Source organism: Anomalospiza imberbis, chromosome 1, assembly GCF_031753505.1.
Source record: "Anomalospiza imberbis isolate Cuckoo-Finch-1a 21T00152 chromosome 1, ASM3175350v1, whole genome shotgun sequence".
NCBI lineage: Eukaryota > Metazoa > Chordata > Aves > Passeriformes > Viduidae > Anomalospiza > Anomalospiza imberbis.
In genome coordinates this window covers 74,113,603-74,133,819 of record NC_089681.1, presented here as the reverse complement: position 1 = coordinate 74,133,819, position 20,217 = coordinate 74,113,603, and the positions used below count along the sequence as shown (strand labels likewise).

Genomic DNA, 20,217 nt, shown 5'->3' with positions numbered 1-20,217 from the left:
AGACTCAGTCATCTTGCTCACGTCGAGTAATTGCATTTCATTCCCAAACAGTGCATGGATCTCATGAGAGAAATCACATTCAATCTGTTAAGGTCTGTTTTTTGTCAGACAGCTTCATTGCACCATCAGCTCCTCTTCGACCACTGATAGCTTGTCAACCCACTATGTAAATAAATTATCACTGTCTATCTAAAACACACTATGATGTGTATATTCACAAAGCCTTATGCCAAATTTCACTTCTTGGGCCTTGAAATATAGTAATTCCTCCAGGAGACAGTTTATCAAATTCCTCCAGTCATTCCTGTTGCTGTGTGCTTGCTTGGAGGACACAGGAAAGGGAGGAGCTTGACTTTTCTCAGAGGAGCCAAGAAATAGATGGAGAAGTAAAACTCAGGATGGAACATTAAAAATTCTGATTAGATATTAGGGAAAAAATAATTACATCAAGAGTGGTCAAGCCCAGAAGCAGATTAACCAAGGATTTTGTGGAATTTCTATTTTGGGAAGGCTTCAAGATTCACCTGGATGTTGCCCAGAGCAACTAAGCTGTTCATGTCCAAGTAGGGGTTGAACTAGTTAATTTCTGAAGGTGCCTTTCAAATTAAAATTATTCTACTATTCAATGGCCTCTTTGTCACTAAGTGGGAATGTCTAATAAATGGACATAGGGTGCTCTCTCTACCAACTTCATAGAGTGTTATACTCACTACTGTTTTGTTTGAAACCATCTGGGGATATTTCCTCTAGATAAATGACAAGTGGACCATTTGACAGGCAGGGGAATTTGTACAGAACATACTTACCATGTTGCAGTTTTCTTGGTCTCTGTTTATACACCTTGTGGTCCAAGGTTTCCTGAGGAGTAAATTTGTATATATCACACCATCCAAACACTTTCATATGATGTCTAATGATGCATCTTTGGGAATTTGGGGGTTTCCCTCTTAGGTGTCTGGATTCTTACTACCTTTTGTAGCCTTTGGTAGGAGAGTGGTGGAATTATTTTACTGTGTGACATCTTGCCAGATGATTTGAGCAGTATGACTGCTTGGTGATATGCAGTGTTACAATGTATGTGCGGAACTTCTGTCCCAGAAAGAGAAGAGATTATTTATTTGAAATCAGAGTTCTTCAAGATTTTTCTGCACATTTCTATCCTTCTTCCCATTCTACCACCTCTTACATGGTTCTGGTCTTAGAATGAATGAGGTTTAGACCTCCAGCAAGGAAAAGGAGTGTTTACAGCATGGTATTTAAAGTTTCTGTAAAGTCTGACTCTCTGTTGTCTGCTATGTCCATTAAAAGAATCTTTCTCGCATATATCTAGTTGTTGCATATAATTAGTTGTTTACTGATAGGAACAGTAGTACTGATTTCTTATTTTCCACCAGAATGTAAACCAATTGCAAGATACAAGTGAAGCATAAGGTCAAGGGCAGCTGGTAGATCTGTATAAATTTGATTCTACTAAATTTCCTGGAATAATAGGATTTGTGAGATTTGATAAATGTCTGAAGGTATTATAACTTATGATACTTTAATGATATCATTATTTTGATACATTGGCTGTTATGTAATTTGACAAAAAGCTTGTTTATTTAGTGTCATAGGTAAGTCAGATTAGTAGTGGAGTTATAATATGCAATAACTCTTTATGGCTTTTTGAATTTTCACAGTCATATATCAAGATTTTTGCTGGAAAAAGGCTCAAGTTTTGTTAAGGAACAGTTGATGCAAATTATTTTACTTGTGAATCATTTTGTGACAGGATGATATAAGCTATGTAACAGCTTTCATATTTTATGAATATTAACAAGAAATGGCATTCTTTGGTACAGTTGGCAAAATGTCATCTGCTTGTGAAATGAACTCCATAAAACAGGATTTGAAATAGTCTCTTTGGTGCTAGTTCCTTGAATTTATGTACATGGTAACTTGGTTTATATTTTCTGCATCCTTGGTGTTATGACTGGAAATTTTTGAAGATATGAAGAAAGCTTTCAACTATTTACACTTTCTGATCTGCAAAAATAATTTTAAGAGCTTAATAGATGAGCATAAGAGCTTTTCACTAAGGTTTTCATCTAGGGTTACTTCACTTTAGCTTGGTGAACTGTTTCCACCTCGTTTCTCAGGCTTTTGTGAGGAGAACTGCTTTCTGGTTTTATGAAGCATTGAATTCTAAAGTATGTTTAAATTTTTGAACTGAATCAGCAAAACATGAAGTTTAATTTGGCACAGTATGTTAATTATTATATTTAATTGGATGATAACTTTCTTTTAATGCTATTTAGAAGTATTCACTTCATCAAACTTGCATGATAAGAATGCTTCATGAAACTGTTACCTGTTTTCCTTCAGTTCCATGAAGCAGCAGCTGATTGAAATGCAGATAACTGTAGTTTTCTTGTCTATTTTCATCAGTTTTTGTCAGATCCTTTGAATAAGTAAACACATCCTCTAAGTTATGTTGTATTTGCATTATTCTAAAATGATTGTCCTACTGAATATTTTCTACCTGTGATGATTATGATGTTTCAATATACCAAGAAAAAATTTTAATCTTATAATAATGTGATTTTTCTTAATTTCCTTTTTAAGGTAAAAGGGTATTCTTTAAAAGAAATAAGTGTTTGAATTAGGAATGTAGAGGAGAATGTAGGTTGAGAAGACCAAAAGTTTAGAATGTGGAAAAAATTTAAAAAAAGACAATTTCAAAAGTTGTAATAGTTTTTTAAAGCTGTATAAATGAAGACTACTCAAATGGTGGAATAAAACCTTTCCTTAAGCCTTGCTAAGGGCTCAGGTTCACTACGTCTCTAGTGCTATATGAGAGGTCATGTGTTTCTTAGTGTTGTCCCTATTTCTTTGGAATATTAGCCGCCGGTAAGCAACACAGAAATGGACTTAGCAATGATGGAATGAACACGGAACATCCAAGTTCAGAGAGACATTGTTAAAATTATTCACCAGAACTTTGTAAACTTTGTGAAGTATTTATCTAGACAGCAAATATTTCTACCAACTGGCTCACTTACTGTTCATTCATAAGATTCATATTAACCTTCTCTTATGAAAAACTCTTAACCCGTCCTCTCTCTTTTCTTTCTCTTTACTCCACTGTACTGAAACATTTAGTTATATTTCAGTACAGGATTTTTATCTCTGATGGACTAATTTATATTAAGTTTTGATATGTTAATTTTAAGAATGAACTGAACAAATTGTTATAGCCGAAAAATATTTTTCTAGGGATTAGACATAGCTGTTTTTTAAATGTAAAACTCTTGGTTAATAGTTATTCATCTTCTATATTTGGGCACTGGAAAATGATCTAGGTACATAAACCACACAGATTGTATAAAATAAATAATTCTAGTGAAGTAACCCAAGTTCTACATGCTTTCTTGAATAATCAAGCATTTTAGTGAAAGACTGAAATTATCCCTGTCTGATGGAGGAGTATTGGCACTTCTTGAAATATCTGATGCTTGATTTGATGACTAAGCATGGCCATTGAGAATAAGTTTTCAATATGGCATTGTAAAGCAAGGCATAAATGAGGATAAGATTCCATATAGGGGAATAAAATCCTATGTCTGGAATGGTGTTTGCATTATTCTTTTCTGAAACAGAAAGAGAAGACAAACCATTGTGAACTTGTTATTCTTTTAGGGCATGATACAATCATCTTCCTTAATATTTGTAGAAATGATTTGTTAATGCTTACTTATGTAGCAGGTTCAGATCTTGGCAATATATATTGTGTCAGAAATACCACTGGAATTATTTCTCCAAATTAATTCAGCTAGTTTTGACCTGCACTGTTTTAGTAGGATCAGTATTTTTTAAGCTAAATATTTGTTTTTTTTCTTTTATTTTTGATTGCTCTTCTGTTTCCCAAATATTACCATGTAATCCAATAGGAATTAGAGAAAGAAAGAACTGATCTTATTGAAGATGTGACTATGAACAAAAGGAGGATTAAAGACCTAGAAGATAACCTTTTATTTCGACTTACAAGCACTAAGAGCTCTCTGGCAGATGATGAGACTCTACTTATTGTATTGAGTAACACTAAGAAGACTGCTGAAGAAGTAACACAGAAACTGCAAACTTCTGCTGAAACTGAAGTACAGATAAATTCAGCCCGTGAAGAGTACAGACCTGGTGAGTGAAGGTAGTCATAGAAGACAAATAGCTAGACCATATATTTAAAACACCAATACTCAGAGTAGGAGAAATTGTAGGATGAGATCAGGAAGACCAAAACTGGTGGGAGAGATCAGTGTTTTCCTGTAAGTAAAATGTATTCAGGAGATGTCATATTGTGTTGTAATGGAGAAAATAGTCAATGTTATGCCTCATGTGGAATTTATAAAACTGAGTGTTCTCTTTGTAGACTTCCCATTGCTCTATAAATAACCACATCAGTCATTAGGGTGTTTAGGTAAGTCTATATTTGAGTTCAACATGTTGACATTCTTTTACAGAGCTTATATAACATTAAGTACTCTCTATATCTTTTGGATTAATGCTTCACCATTTATCCTTTGGTTATTATAGTCAACAAATTTCATGAGTCTTTTGACTTTTAACTGACAGGTAATAATGTGAAAAAAATAGTGGAAAAAATAGCTCTCTGTAATTGCCTGCATTCTACGAAATGTGTGAAATGATACAGTTAGTGTACCAGAAACATTGCAGATATTGTAATACCTTTGCATTTAAAACTGAATGACTACTAAAAAGAAGTTAAATCAGTGCTGTTTAAGTTTAATCAATATAGCTCGTTTGACTTCTCTATGAGTCTTGTAAAAGTCTGTAAAAAGAAATTTGTTTGGATACTTAAACAGTATTTTAAACAGCCATAACTTTTATGTGTTCTGCTGATGATCTCAATATTGCAGATCTCTGGATATGCTCGTATTTGAAAACTGGACTTTACATAGTTTGCATTAATTACAGAAAATATTTTTCCCCTGATGTATACATAAGGATTAAATGAATGATTTTATTATTTTTCTGGCAGTAAAGAATAGAGGAACTCAAGGATCTTCAGTTATCATTAGTGTGAAAATCAGTGTACGTGTTTTGGAGAGTTAGTTTTCTGCTCTACATTTCTTCTTGTAACAAATTTTTCTTTCCTGCTCTTCAGTTGCAACTCGAGGTAGCATCTTGTACTTCCTTATCACTGAGATGAGCATGGTCAATGTCATGTATCAGACATCTCTTCGACAGTTTTTGGGGCTTTTTGACCGCTCCCTAGCCAGGTAATTTAGCCAACAATAAGTATATTTTGTATTTACCCAGTCCTGGAGATGCCTGTAGTACAGTAAAGATTTATTGTAAACTAATATCAGAAAGAAGACTCTTGCTTCTTACAGTCTTGACCAGGAATTGTCAGCTTAAATACTCATAAAACTTTGTAAGTTAGTAAGGCAAAGACCCTTCTAATGTACTTACAGTCCTTCAAAATTTGGCATTAGATAATTAAAAACCATTATACTGCATTGATTTTCAGCTGGACAAAAAGACTTGATTAGAAAGGATTTTTTTGTTGTTGTTGTTTCTTCAATCTGAAAGTTGTTGCCAGCTGTCTGATATTCTGTTTGTGATCTATTATTTTTCATATTTTGAAAATACTGAACTATGGCTTTTTCCCTTTTGCATAGTATTCCCTTTTATAAAGCCTAAGAAAATCAACTTTCAACTGCAGACCTTTCTTCTAACAGGTCTACCAAGAGCCCTATAACCAGCAAGAGGGTTACCAATATTATTGAACATATGACATATGAAGTATTCAAGTATACTGCCCGAGGGCTCTATGAGGAGCATAAATTTCTTTTCACATTGCTTCTTACTTTGAAGATTGATATACAAAGAAACAGAGTGAAACATGAAGAATTTCTGACACTTATTAAAGGTGGGAACTATGAATAAATTATAAGGAGAGCACATTATTATTTTAGAAAATTTATGTATTTGTATCTCCTAGCCAGCATGCTCCTTCCTTTTGCACATGAGAAATTAGTCAATTGTGAGAATACATGTTTATCATTCTGATCTGGTGACAGACAACATGGTATGGCAGCTCTAATTTATAGCAGCACACTGAATATTGATGAATATATCTTTATAATCATGAGAATTTGAAAGGAATATTGTTGTCTGCTGCTCAAATACCATCAGGTATGTGTTTAACTTAGAAAAATTATTATTGTACTAAACATATTATAGTAACTGTAGCAAATAGTAGCAGAAAATGATGCTAACATTTTAAAAGAACATCAGAGTCTCAGCTGCATGTGACAAGGTCATGGCTTTGGCCTCAACTGCATACAAGCACTGAGTTCCCTTGAAAATTTGGATCAATTTTATATTACCTTTTCAAGAGACTTAATTTTCCAGGCAGTATTTATTTATGGATTATGCATGTGAATTTTTCCATGTTGAATCATCAGAATATCTTTTCCCAAAAAGCCTTTATTCCAGGCACAATGCACAAAAAACCAGTAAAGCCTCAAAATAAACAGAAGTATTAACCAAATTACATAATATTAAAAAATAATATAAATTAACCAAACTCAGCTTAATTAAATATGGCATGGTTTTGTAAGGTAGAAAATTCCTGTAACATCATGATTTGAAAACTGGATCATTGTATTTGTTTTTTTTTCCTCTTATTTTGTTTATTTTTCTTTGTCTCTCCAACAGTACTAATAGCTGATTTCAATTTCTTGCAGGTGGTGCTTCCCTAGACCTTAAAGCTTGTCCTCCTAAGCCAGCTAAATGGATTCTGGATATGACTTGGTTGAACCTGGTGGAGCTTAGTAAGCTTGAACAGTTTTCAGATATTCTTGATCAAGTATGTAAGAGCTTTCGAAAGTTGATCTCTTGTTTAACAAGTGATTGTCTGGTAGCAATCAAGCCATATGGTGGAAACTGGTTTATTTTATGGAAGAGAAACAAAACTGACAGCAGATAGCCTCAGTTATGGCCCTGGCTGCTTAGCAACCTATGTTGATATAAAATCTCAACCACTCCCAGGAAAACAGTAAGAGTGTAGAGTGTTCACACTTTCTAAAATTATAATACTTTTGGATTGGGATTCAACCTGCCATTATCCAATTAATACATTGCAACTTTATTCTGGTTATTACATTATCTTGCATCCCTGTTGTAATTTCTTACACTATGTTTTATGATGCTTGTTCCAATATTTCTCTGGTTACATGGAGTAAAAGTTAGGGAGAGGGTACATTCATGTGGAGAGCAATTATGTACTTGCTGTTCTCAAAGCTGTGTCTGTGCATAGCTATCCATATTCTGACATAGCTATGCTACTATATCAGAATATAACATACTGATTAATAGCTCCTCTTTTCAGAATATGAATACTCCAGGGTGCTGCATTCTACAATAGCATACTTATAATCTGAATTTTTATCCTATCATTTTTAATAGCTTTATTAAATCTGTGGAAGAATGACTCTAAACAAATGCCTGGGTGTGGATTTCATGTCTCTGACTCTCATTAAAAGTTTGCAACCTAGTTGCAGTGCAAATATGACTTGTCTGTTTAGTAATATTTGCTTCTTTGATGGTATAATTGCAGATTTCCAGAGAAGAGAAACAGTGGAAAATCTGGTTTGATAGTAAGAATCCTGAAGAAGAATTGGTTCCTAGTGGCTATGGTCAATCTCTGGACTGCTTCAGAAAACTTCTTCTTATCAGATCTTGGTGTCCTGACAGAACCATAGCTCAGGTATATTCATATAGCCTACATGGTCTATTTAGGTATCACTACAATAATATTTTCAGATTGCAGGTTCGTACTATCTTATATAATGCTAAAGGACCATTTTGTAATGGACCTTTATGTCTTATTTTCTGAAATTCTTTTCAGACTGTTTATGTATTTTTTACAAGGACAGTGATAAAAAAATTATTCCAATATATTGAACAAATATTATCCACTGTGGTGATTTCTGCTGGAATCATATGTGTTTATCCAGATCTGCTTTATTAGTTCAGAAGATACTTTTGGCTATCCTTGCTTACTCACTGGAGTTCTAGAAGTGTCCCTGTGTTAAACTGAAGTCAAATATTTTAATGAACTTGACTGGCTGAGGGAAGATTGAAAACAATTTAATTGAGAAACTATTTCTTGCATGGAAGAATTAGAACCACTTTGGAAAAATCTTTAATAAAATTTGCTCAAAGCTCTCAATTTAAGGACATCTATTAAAAAAATACAGAAATGAAGTTTATTAAATAGACCTTTTTTAAAGAAAAATCATTTTCTAGGAACCTATTTTTAACCTTTATGTTCTTCTCCAGTACAAAAGAACAAAAAATTGTAACATTACTGACAATTCAGCACAATTAATGGTCATTTATTGAAATAAGAATTCATGACTTGAAGTATGGTGTTAATTTTATCGATGCATATCTTTAGACATTGTGATTGGATTCAGAAAAAATCTCACCAGTTATTGGTGTAACTGCAGTCAATAGGTTAAGCAGTACTGTATAAAGAATGTCTACTATGTGTCTGAAACAGATCACATGAGATTAGCTCCTCCCTACTGTTAATGGGGCAAGGTAAGCTTTCATCTTTCCATGGTTTTATGAAAACTGATAGTTTATCAAATGTTTAATGCTGAATGTCTTTTGTCTCTGAGAGGTAACCCAGAGGTATTAAGGGGAAGATTTATCTAAGACAAGGTAAATGTATGGGAGGGAAAAGTACAAGAAAGATAATCTCAGATTTTTTGAAAGAGCCTTTCCTATTTCTTTGAGAAAAAGAACAATAATTTAGAATTTTTAAAGATAAATAAAGGGGGGATAAGCGTTGGTTTTCATCTGTTCCTCTGGATCGTCTACTTAGTGATAGTTATTTTAATCATTAGTACTGTTAATTCATTGCTTATTTAACTGTGGCGTGAGAAAGGCCTATGAGGTTTGAAGCCCATCTTTAGTCTTTTTCTCTTATCTTTCTAGATTTTGAGACTAAGAGTTACACTATCTAATGGAGATATCCTTAAATAATTAAAAATTTTCTAAAGTTTTAGAGAAGTTGTTATTTTTTATTATACTCTAATTATAGTTATATATAAAAATACATATAGATATATGTAATATGGTAATTATTTTTAAAAAATTAACTGGCTCTATAAGGCTATAAAAAATAACACCTTCAAAGAGAGTATGATGTGTTGACATGTAAAAATAAACTTGTTGTATATTTATATTTTTGATATAAATTTTTAGCAGCCTTTGGTCTTCTGTTGAGTTTTTGGTAATATTTACACTGGGAAGAAAACAGTATAAAATGGTTAGGTCACAAGTTAAATTTACCTTTTTTAATATAGGCAAGAAAATATATCACTGACACTATGGGGGAGAAATACGCAGAGGGAGTCATCTTGGACTTGGAGAAAACATGGGAAGAGTCAGATCCACATACTCCCCTCATATGCTTTCTTTCCATGGGCTCTGATCCTACGGACTCAATTATTGCTTTGGGAAAAAGACTGAAGAAAGAAACATATTGTGTTTCCATGGGCCAGGGGCAAGGAATCCATGCTCGTAAACTTCTACAGCAGACAATGGCTCATGTAAGCAAAAAAAATCTGAACGTTTTCCTCTCTGTATTAAACATTTAGAAGCAAAAATCCTGCCATGAAATAATGTTGTTTGGTGGGTAGTTAGTGCTGATGCAAACCCCTACATTTATTTATATAAGTGTCCTATGCAAGAGAATTATATTTTCATACTCCTTCAATTTTCCATAACAAGCTTCTTGATACTGCGCAGATACTTTTCATTGAAAATGGAGTGTTTTTCATATAAAATGGAGTTTTTATAGTTGATTGCATATTGATGAACATAGCTGAACTGATTTTTTTGTTTTTTTGATTACCATTGAATATTCTTCTGTAGGCATTTCAGATTATATTTTCAGTTTTTTATTTTAGTAATATGGATGAATTTTGTTAAATGAAGAAAATTAATTCCAGATATGCTATTGATAGTTACATAAACTTGAGAAAAACAAGGTAAGTATAGCAAGTTATTTTGTATTGGTGTAGTCTGAATTTGGACTTGGGAGGGACAATCTGGTGGCACAGACATTTTACCGGAAGAGGAATTAAAGAACAAAACTATCTGTTTGAGAAAGGTGAGATGTTCCAATTTGGCATGCTTTGCGCATCAGGTGGTACTACTGCTATGCCTGCTGATGTGAAAATACTGATCTTACTCTCCTGTGCTGTGAGCTTCTTTTTATGACCTGTTTTACTCTTTTGCTTCAGTTTCTTGTTTGATAAGTTCTCATAAGGAACTAATTGACAGATCAAATGAGAAGAAACCCATTCAAAAACAGGGGAAAGGAGCACCTTTAGTTTAGTTAAGAGAAATTCAGTTACCTTTCCTCACTGTCTCACAAGCCTTCTTAGTGAAGAGGTATATGAGATGACGATAATGAAATATAATAATTCATATTAAAAAGTTTGACATCTATTGATTGATAGCAATAGATTAATAATGTATGTTTATTTGATTATTTTCCAAGCCTGGAACCCTTGTAAGGAACAAGGTTTATCAGGTTGCTCTGTGGAGCTACTCCTGAGCTCCTTTATGTAAGTCAAAATTTATAAGTTTCTATCAGCCCTGTAGTCATGACAAGGTATGTTTTAAATGTATTGAAATGGAAAAGGTAGAGACGTATATAGAGGCATAGGTATAGACCAGATGAGACAAGTAGGGACCACTTGTTCAGGTGAAAAAAAAAACAAACAAGCTAACACCATCTTCAGAAGAAACAGCCCAGATCTTAGCTTCCATCAAGGAGTGATTTCAGTTTTGGAACAATGTTTATAACTTTTTAAATTCTATTTTTTTTAAACTAGGGAGGTTGGGCACTTCTGCAAAACTGCCACCTTGGACTTGACTTTCTGGATGAGTTAATGGACACTGTAATAGAGACAGAGAATGTTCATGAAAGCTTTAGACTATGGATGACAACTGACATTCACAAACAATTCCCCATCACTCTTCTTCAAATGTCGATTAAGTTTACCAATGAACCACCGCAAGGGCTCAGAGCTGGACTAAAGAGAACATACAGTGGTGAGTGATAGAATGCTAATGACTTTGGACTGTGATGCTATTGCGTGGTCAGGTTAAACTGGTAGTAGGTGTAAGCTAGTACAAGGAGCTGTTCGCAATGATGCCAGGGCTCATCTTAGTTTTTGTTTTGAAAATTAAAAAGATGATTTGCTGACGTTCTGTTGACACAACTAATTGGATATCAAAACAGTGAATGCCTTTTCTTTTCTCACATGTCAGCTTTTAGTATCTCAGTTCAAAGTGTTTGAATTTTTAATATTCTGTCTTTTGGTGGAAAAATGACATGGTTGGCCATCATATGCTCTTTACACTACATAAAATAAAGGACAAAGACTCTGTGCAGAAAGCAACTTGATGTGAATTCAGCTATTAGTGAACTGTGGTTTTTTTCCCCCTGAAGCTTACTCTTTTAATTTGAGCAATTTAATAACATGCTATAAACTGTCTCCAGCACAGAACATTTTGTGGGACAATAATTTACCCTTGGGAGAGGCAGAGAGCCAAGTGACTATCTCTAGAGTGATATTTTAGCAATGATTTGAAGTAGTTTTGAAAAAGACAATTACAGTGATTCTCATAAAGCCCATTTGCAATCAATAGGTGTCAACCAGGATTTATTAGATGCCAGTAAAATGGTGCAATGGAAACCACTGTTGTATGCTGTAGCCTTTCTGCACTCCACTGTTCAAGAAAGACGCAAATTTGGGTCTCTGGGTTGGAATATTCCCTATGAGTTTAATCAAGCTGATTTCAATGCTGCTGTGCAGTTTGTTCGAAACCACTTGAATCGCATGGATACCAAGAAGGTAATTAATGATTTTGTGGGAAAGGTGGATTAAGACGATGGATCTTTCTAGTAGTAGAAAATATGTAAATGCTTCCTAAAAACTGAACTACCAGAGTGATTTTAACTTGTTTTCTTCACAAATATTCAATATTTCAAGTATATCTGTCTCTACAGCAGCAGACTTAGACCTCTAATCCAGTGCATGTTTAATTTCTGTATTAACCTCTACATTAAAAAAAAACTTTCCAGCCATCTCAGAAATATAAACCTTAGAAGTATAGACCTTCTTTTCAATTCTAATTAAGTCAACTAGTTTAAAAGGGATATTTCAAATATTCTTTTGTTTAAATCTATTTTGAGTAAAAATAAGATTTGCCCCCCCACCTATCTTTGCAGCATGAAGAAATCAAAAGTGGTTTTAAATAACTATACAAGAATGTTTCCTACGTTTCTCACTTTCATATGGTCAGTTTTCATAAAGAGAGGTCTATGTCAGAGCAATTTGCAGTTGGCATTTTAAGTGAAAGGAGAATTCAAATATATATGTAACCTTCTTGCTATCTTCAAGATGCTTTTGAATTTCAGCAAATTCTATTTTGAGAAATCCTTGCAGGTGTTCAGGGAATGTAAGACTATAGTGAAAAAAGAGTAATAGGAAAGTAACTTTATTTCAAATGGGACAGAGATGGTACATCAGCTGTTTTTACTAAGGCAGGTCTAAGTAAACAAGAAGGGGATTAGCTGAAGTCAGTGCTTTCTGCTTGGTTTTAGGGGATCTGCTGGAATACTGTTTGTTACATGATAGGTGAGATCCAGTATGGTGGTCGTGTAACAGATGACTTTGATAAAAGACTCATGAACACCTTTGTAAAGATTTGGTTCAGTGAAAACACATTCAGTCAGGAATTCAGCTTCTACAAAGGATACAGCATACCCAAATGTACTATGGTGGATCAATACCTTCAGTACATACAGGTTGGTAAATGAAAGCTAATCACTTGTTTCTCATAAGTTCCTGATACCCTATCATTTTTCTCTTTTTTCTGAGTACCTGTATTTTGTCTTTCATCCGCAGATTTTTAAACTGATTTCTAGCAGTTTGCATATCTATTAGTGACAACGAATTATTGTTATCAATGTTATAATTTTCTTGACAGCAATATATATATGTTCTTTTTCATACATTTTGCTTGTGGGACATATCTAAAGGCACAAAATTATTAAAGAGGGCAAGGAATGGAGTTCAGACATTGGGTACAACCTCTTTGAAATAAAAGTCTAGATATATGAGAGTAAAAGTTTGTTATTAAAATAGTATATAGTTGTTAAAACACAATTTATTTGGTGTGATTTGGGCTGTGGCATGACAAATAGACCACAGCAAGTTATTTGGCTTAAGACTATTTGAAAAAATGTAACTTGTTACTTAATAGTAATCAAGGTTTTTTTTTAATACTCTTTTTATATTTTACTGTGTAGAGCCTTCCTGCTTATGACACACCAGAAGTGTTTGGTTTGCATCCCAATGCGGATATCACCTACCAAAGTAAAGTTTCCAGAGGTGTATTGGACACCATCCTCAGTATTCAGCCTAAAGATAGCTCTGGTGGAGGAGGTGAAACTCGAGAGGCAGTTGTAGCCAGACTGGCTGATGATATGCTGGAAAAACTTCCTGCTGATTATGTACCATTTGAAGTGAGTTAATGAAATTCTGGCAAAAACATTTGGTCCATCTTGCCTTTTATGGATTGGAAAAAAAAAACAAAACCCAACAAATGCCCAAAAATTTTTCTAGAAGCACATTTGAATTAATTTATACAGGCAATACTTTGTATTTTAAAGAAGTGTGGCCAAACTATTGATGTTTACAATGAAGTCATTAAATGTGTGCTGAAGTGCTTTTATAAGGCCTTTTTCAGAAATATTAAACCTGTTAATGCTTAAGTTGTCATTTGCACTATGAGGGAGGTAGGATCATCAGCTTTTAACTGACGTTGTTGACACTATACAATTTCTAGTTATGTTAATGAAGCTGTTTATTTGTTTATTTTACACTTTTGATTAAGAACGTATCGGTGAGTTTGGTTAGAATACAAGACTGCCTGGTATTGTGATAGATCCCAGGCGTTGCTGCTATGTTGAAGCAAAGAGGCTGGGGCAATTAGTCTTGATTAGTTTGTTCAAAAAGAACCTTGAAACTGCTTGTTCGAATTAAAGCTGAATTCTTTGAACTAAGGTAAACAGCCTACAAGCTCTTTAAGTGGCATTAGCTCAAAGACTAAATCATGACTTGGACTAAAACATAGTCAGTCTCAGCATCACAGATTTCTCTTGGAACAAATCCTGTGTTTCTCTCTTGCAGATAATTCAAGGGAGGTGCCAAACTGACCATTAAAGCTCATAAATAAATTATGTTATGTCTCAAAGATCATACTGGGGCCTAACATTGACATAAAGCCAATTTTGTTTTTTCACTTCTATTGAAGGCTCTTTGGTTTTCTACCAACAGGTAAAAGAAAAACTAAAGAACATGGGACCTTTTCAACCTATGCACATATTTTTGCGACAGGAGATTGAACAAATGCAGAGAGTTATTTCTTTAGTGAGAAGCACTCTGACTGATCTAAAACTTGCCATTGATGGGACAATAGTTATGAGTGAAAATCTGAGGGATGCTTTAGACTGCATGTATGATGGAAGGATTCCTGCTAGCTGGAAAAAGGTAGGTGTACATCACTTGTTCTGGAAAGAAATAAAACAATCTATTTCTGAAGACTAGATTAAACTGCTAGACTTATAGTAAGCATTTTTTTCAAACTATGTTTCAGAAATGGTAACCAGAGCTGGGCAACTGCTGGAATAGATTTTATGCTAAAATAAACATACTCAAAACAAGCCTTCTTTCATTTATGAAAATTGAAATGAATGTGAAGGATGCAGCTTTGTGCCATTTTAACAATCTGTTACATATTGTCAGTATAAAAACCCAGAGAGAGGAGAGAAATTTAAAATGTGATGATGGATTTTAAAAATTAGCACCCACATTAGTGGAATAAGATGGTGTTATTTATTGGACACATATAATTATTGAATACTCTTTTCTGGGTTAAGTAGAGGTGGCCTGTCCATTTTGGTCAAAATCAATGCACTTTGAGTTTGAGTAATAGCCACATAATTACAGAATAGTAGATGCTGGAAAGGACCTATAGAGACAGTGTAGTCTAATCACACTTCCTAAAGCAGGGTCAGTTAAATCAGGTTTCCCAGAAGTCTCCAGAATCAGAGAGGTGCAACATTCCACTGTTTGATCATCTTCACAGTAAAAACCAACCAATCAACCAACCACCAGCCAAATATACAAAAAACTCCTTAAGTTGAAACAGAATTTCTGATATTTCATCTTGTTCCCATTGCCTTCTGTCCAATTGCTGAAAAGGATCAGGCTCCTTCTGTTCTCCACATGAGATATAAACATATTTAAGCCACCCTTAAGCCTTCTCCAAGTGAAATAATCCCAGATTTCACCTTCTCCCCATAGAAATTGTTTTCGGGATAATTAGACCTGTTAATGGCAACTCATGGAAAAAAAAATTTTTTTTTTTTTTTTTTTTTTTGGAAGAATAAAGGGGTTTTTTGCTTTCTCTTGGTTTCTTTGGGTTTTTTTGTTTGGTTTTTTTTTTCTACTGGCAAAGTGTTTTCATGGTAGAAAACCTAGATGTGAACAGATGCTTCACAACACAGCTGTATCTCCACATTGTCCAAGTTCAGTTTTCCTTAGGTTTTATTCAGAAGAATAAAAATGCAGAACAGTCTTACAGAAATCACGTTGTCTTGATATATTGACCTTGGAATTATAAAGACATGTATATAATTTTTCTTTTTTTCTTATACAGCTGTCTAACCTTGCAAAAATGTTATAAAATGGACAATTCCACAGACAGCATTAAACATGTAAATGGAATAGTAGACATGAATTAAAACAGAGAAAGAATTTCCTTCAGGCGTCATTGGGATGTAAAGTTTTAGCATCAGATTAAAGTTAAAATATGATAGACGATCTTCAAATACGCTTTGCTAATATTATGTTGTTTATTACTATGGGAAGATGTAGCTTTTCTGGACAGCAATATGCTATTTTAAAACATGTTTATGGTTTTTAGGTATCTTGGCCTTCCAGTACACTTGGTTTCTGGTTTACTGAGCTTCTAGAAAGAAACCACCAGTTTTACAAGTGGATTTTTGAAAGTCGACCGCACTGTTTCTGGATGACAGGGTTTTTTAATCCTCAAGGATTTTTAACTGCAGTGAGACAGGTAAATTGTGTTTAAAGTCTTATTCTGATTATTCTTTTACATGCTTTCTAAAAAAAAAAAAAAAATTATTGTCTGATGAAGGATGAGTTTATACACATGGGAAGATTACAACAGTCTAACATTTCCTGAGTTAACTGCTCTTCCTTCATATATACATTTTCAGTGTAACAACCACTAATGTGTTAAATTATGTTTCCTGTGTTGACCAAGGCCCAAACGAGTAGAAGCTACCTCACAATATTATTAAGGTAGACTAAAAAAATATTTAGTCTCATGTTTCCATTGCGATATCTCTGAGAACAGCCATTAAGCCTATGAATTTGCCTTTTCCCCCCCATCTCTTTTGTTCTGTATTCAGTACTTACCTGACTTGAGAATGGACTGAAAAGCTATTCAGAATTAGTCTTACATTTTACTGCTGCTGTTTAGTAGCTGATTAAGTCTCTCTTCAGGAAGTGGGAAAGATTTTCCTTTATTGATGCATATAAGTATGATATTTGATGTGTTTGCTTATGTATGTATGTTGATTTGGTGATTGTGTTGGCTGCTCAGCAACTTTTTTACTTTAAATGGAAGAAATAAATGCCTGTGTTAGTCAGCATAAAGGGATATACTGGAGACAGTAAGCATCTTGATTGTGTAAAATTAAAAAAGAATACTCAGGTGAAAATACAATGGGACCTCAGGAAAAAAAAGCACAAACTTTTTGAGAAGAGAATGAAGATTTGTGATGAAGGAAAAATATTTCCCTCTTACACTGAGGTCTGGGTAGTATAATCTAAAATTTCAGGCATATGGCCTTGGAATTATATAACAAAATATTTCTTTAAGTGAACAGTCCTAAAATAGGACTATCTTTTGCATCCAAGCTCATGGAAAAGGTTTACTAGCAGGATTGAAACCAGTTGGAAACTACAGGATTTTATGGTTCCATAAAAAGGAACAGTGAATATGTAACAACCCAAGTAAGTACCCAAATATCCCAAGTAAGTACCAAAGTGAGTTTCTGGACTTTGCTGTGTGATAAAACAAATAGAAATGAGAAAGAGGAATGATCACTGAGCTATAAATCTTGAGTTCTTTTAGATCATCCATATAACTGCAGTATGGGGCAAGCATTCATTCCAATTACTTCAGAGAATGATTTTTGAAGCCATTGGAAGACCAGGATAAAATCTGGGTTTGCCATAACTTATTTGCATTTCATAGTAAAGAACTGGGCTACAGAGAGCTGAGTGTTGTCCAGTGTATACTAACAGGTTTTTTTGCAGTTTCTTTACATAGCTTTATAACTGAGTTCTTACTCATTAAGAATACAGTTACTGAAGAGTAGAGGTGCAGGAAAAGGAAGGTAACCCCAGAAAATATGTTTCACTTACCACATGCAGGTAATGTTTTTCTCATCTCATCAAATATGTGAAATTTTTGTGTTCACAAAAGCTGGCTAGCTGGCTACCATTGACATTTAATGGTTGTATTACTTGGTATGGTCTTTAGATACTTGATATAATAGAAAGAAATTAAAATCAAATATAGTGGAAAAAATACTGAAAGCTTTCTTGCAGTGCCATGCCATCACTCCCTTAGAGAAAAGTCAGACTTCTGTGAACATGAATATTGTAAAGGTTGGTGGTTTTTTTTGTACTAAAGAGGATATTTTATGACCATACAAATATATTTCTAATAACTGGTGGGAAAAAGGGTTCTGTGCTCACGTGAAAATGTAACCACCTGACTTTTGTCTGGTTTGGGCAGGAAATAACGAGAGCTAACAAAGGATGGGCTCTTGACAGTGTAGTGCTGTGCAATGAAGTCACTAAATGGATGAAGGATGACATCACAAGCCCTCCTTCAGAAGGTGTCTACGTGTATGGGCTGTATTTAGAAGGAGCTGGTTGGGACAGAAGAAACATGAGACTGATAGAATCTAAGCCCAAGGTACTCTTTGAGCTGATGCCAGTTATAAGGATATACGCAGAGAATAACAGTAAGTAACTGTATTGTAATGGATGTTATTTCCATTGAATACAACGTAACATTTTATTTAACTGCATTGAAATCTTTTGGGCTGCAGGGATTTCATGAGGCTGTTGCTAATCATTGTATACATAGCAAACCTCTTTCAATGGGGAAGACTTCTGAGTCTTCCATTGAAAATGTGTTTTCAGACTTGCTTCACAATTGTTAGTAGTCACTTTCCCTAATATTTAGATAGGTCTCTACACATGGTCTTAATGGTGTTAAAAGCTTTGTAGCAGGTAAGCTGTACATATTGACAATATGTATCCCAGACCTAAAATGCCATTTTTCTTATACATAAACTCTGTGATCTCTGTAGCCTCCATAACCTAAATCTAAATAATCTTTCACTCCTGGCAAAAATGAATGTAATTTATATATATGTAAAAATATATCTATGTATGTATATACAACATACAAGATACTCATAGATTATACACACACACACACACACACATATATATATACATATACAGGTATATATTGTGTTTATAGATAACATATATGTATATACAAAATATGTATATTTATAAAAACTTTTTTTTCCTGCACAAGTCTGATTTTGAGGTCATGGAAGCAAGCAAGAGGTGGTGGGAGATGGTTTGTCTTTGAGGCAGTAAAGGAATGTAGGAATGGAAAGGAAACTTATGGGGCTTAAGGACAGTGCTGTGAAAATGTATAATTTATCTTAATGTGATGGGTTTTTGCATATAGAATAGGACATGCTATTGAATAGCGATGTAAAACAGCATAGAATAATCCACTGCAAAACATAAAATTGGAAAACTCTTTTGAAAAGCATTCCACCTCTAAAAGCAAATCTAACTAACATGCTATTTTGCATAGCTAATGTTTTATAAAAGGCATGATCAGCAGCCAAGATACTAAATAATGAATACTGAAGTACTGAGCATGACTAGACTACTGCTCTAATTCTGCAGTGAAGTAGCCGATGTCTTGTACACTCAAATACTAAATGCATTTCAAACCAGGTTGTCAAAAGTAGGGAAATTTTATTTTGGCATAATACATTGATTAGAAGTAATGTTCAGTGGGCAGATTGAACCAATAAGAATGCTAATTACTCTAGAGTGTCCATTTACATATATTGGTTTGCATCAGTTCCTAGGCGCTCATGTTAAACCTACAGAAATTTCAAACCATGTATGTCCTTCAGCTGGCAATAGCAAATAGAGAGCAGAGTACTATTGAACTTGGATCCAGTTTTCTATCTGCCTTATGATCATTCCCTTAGGGCCCCATTTTTAAAACTTTTTAAAATTGTTCTTTATGTCTCTTCTGTCTTTTCAGCTGCAAAAGATCCACGTCTGTATTCATGCCCGGTCTACAAAAAGAGCAGTCGAACAGATCTTAATTACATTGCTGCTATGGATCTTAAAACCCGTCAGCCTCCAGAGCACTGGGTACTCCGTGGAGTAGCACTTCTGTGTGATGTCAAGTAATGTGAAAAAAGAAAAAAAAAGGGTTCCAGGAGATATTTTCTGATTTTAAATGCAAACATTATTATGTAGTTAGATACACAGTGGAATACTTCAAAAAATATTATTTCTAAATCATAGACTCCATTATGGTGTTTTTCTAAAATTATTCTCAATAAACCTATACAATAGGCTTATAAATGCTACATCTTTTAGTGACATTAACTTTGGTGTCTTTGAAAAATCATGACAAATATTTAGTGCTCCTATCACTTACGTGTGCATAAGCACTCCTCCTGTGTGCTTAATTTTCCCTTGAATAAAGATTAATTGATTTAAACATTGCTACTTTTTGGTAGTAAATATTCTTGTATCAGGACTTAACTTCAAGAGGCTAAATGCAAAGCTTTTTTTTTTTTTGTGTGTGTGTTTCTATGGAAAACTAAGTCCTAAGTGCTCATTCATATTAGACAAAATTCCTCAAGATTATGTTCCAAGATTTATTTCCTAGCTGATAGTT

General features: G+C 34.0%; 1 protein-coding gene across 10 annotated transcripts in view; it reads left to right on the top strand.

The window, feature by feature from the left end:
* The window catches only part of DNAH5 (dynein axonemal heavy chain 5), a 137,699-nt gene extending 117,928 nt beyond the window's left edge, over nt 1–19,771 (top strand). For all 10 annotated transcript variants that reach the window (XM_068196837.1, XM_068196830.1, XM_068196833.1 and 7 more), the window contains 14 exons: nt 3,930–4,173; nt 5,162–5,276; nt 5,739–5,929; nt 6,750–6,871; nt 7,622–7,771; nt 9,381–9,626; nt 10,920–11,139; nt 11,740–11,945; nt 12,698–12,901; nt 13,406–13,621; nt 14,436–14,648; nt 16,087–16,239; nt 17,995–18,226; nt 19,570–19,771. In XM_068196837.1, the coding sequence (XP_068052938.1) occupies nt 3,930–4,173; nt 5,162–5,276; nt 5,739–5,929; nt 6,750–6,871; nt 7,622–7,771; nt 9,381–9,626; nt 10,920–11,139; nt 11,740–11,945; nt 12,698–12,901; nt 13,406–13,621; nt 14,436–14,648; nt 16,087–16,239; nt 17,995–18,226; nt 19,570–19,721 (2,664 nt within the window). In that variant the 3' untranslated portion in view covers nt 19,722–19,771. The remainder of the gene's footprint in view (nt 1–3,929; nt 4,174–5,161; nt 5,277–5,738; nt 5,930–6,749; nt 6,872–7,621; nt 7,772–9,380; nt 9,627–10,919; nt 11,140–11,739; nt 11,946–12,697; nt 12,902–13,405; nt 13,622–14,435; nt 14,649–16,086; nt 16,240–17,994; nt 18,227–19,569) is intronic.
* The last annotated feature ends 446 nt before the right edge of the window (nt 19,772–20,217 follow it).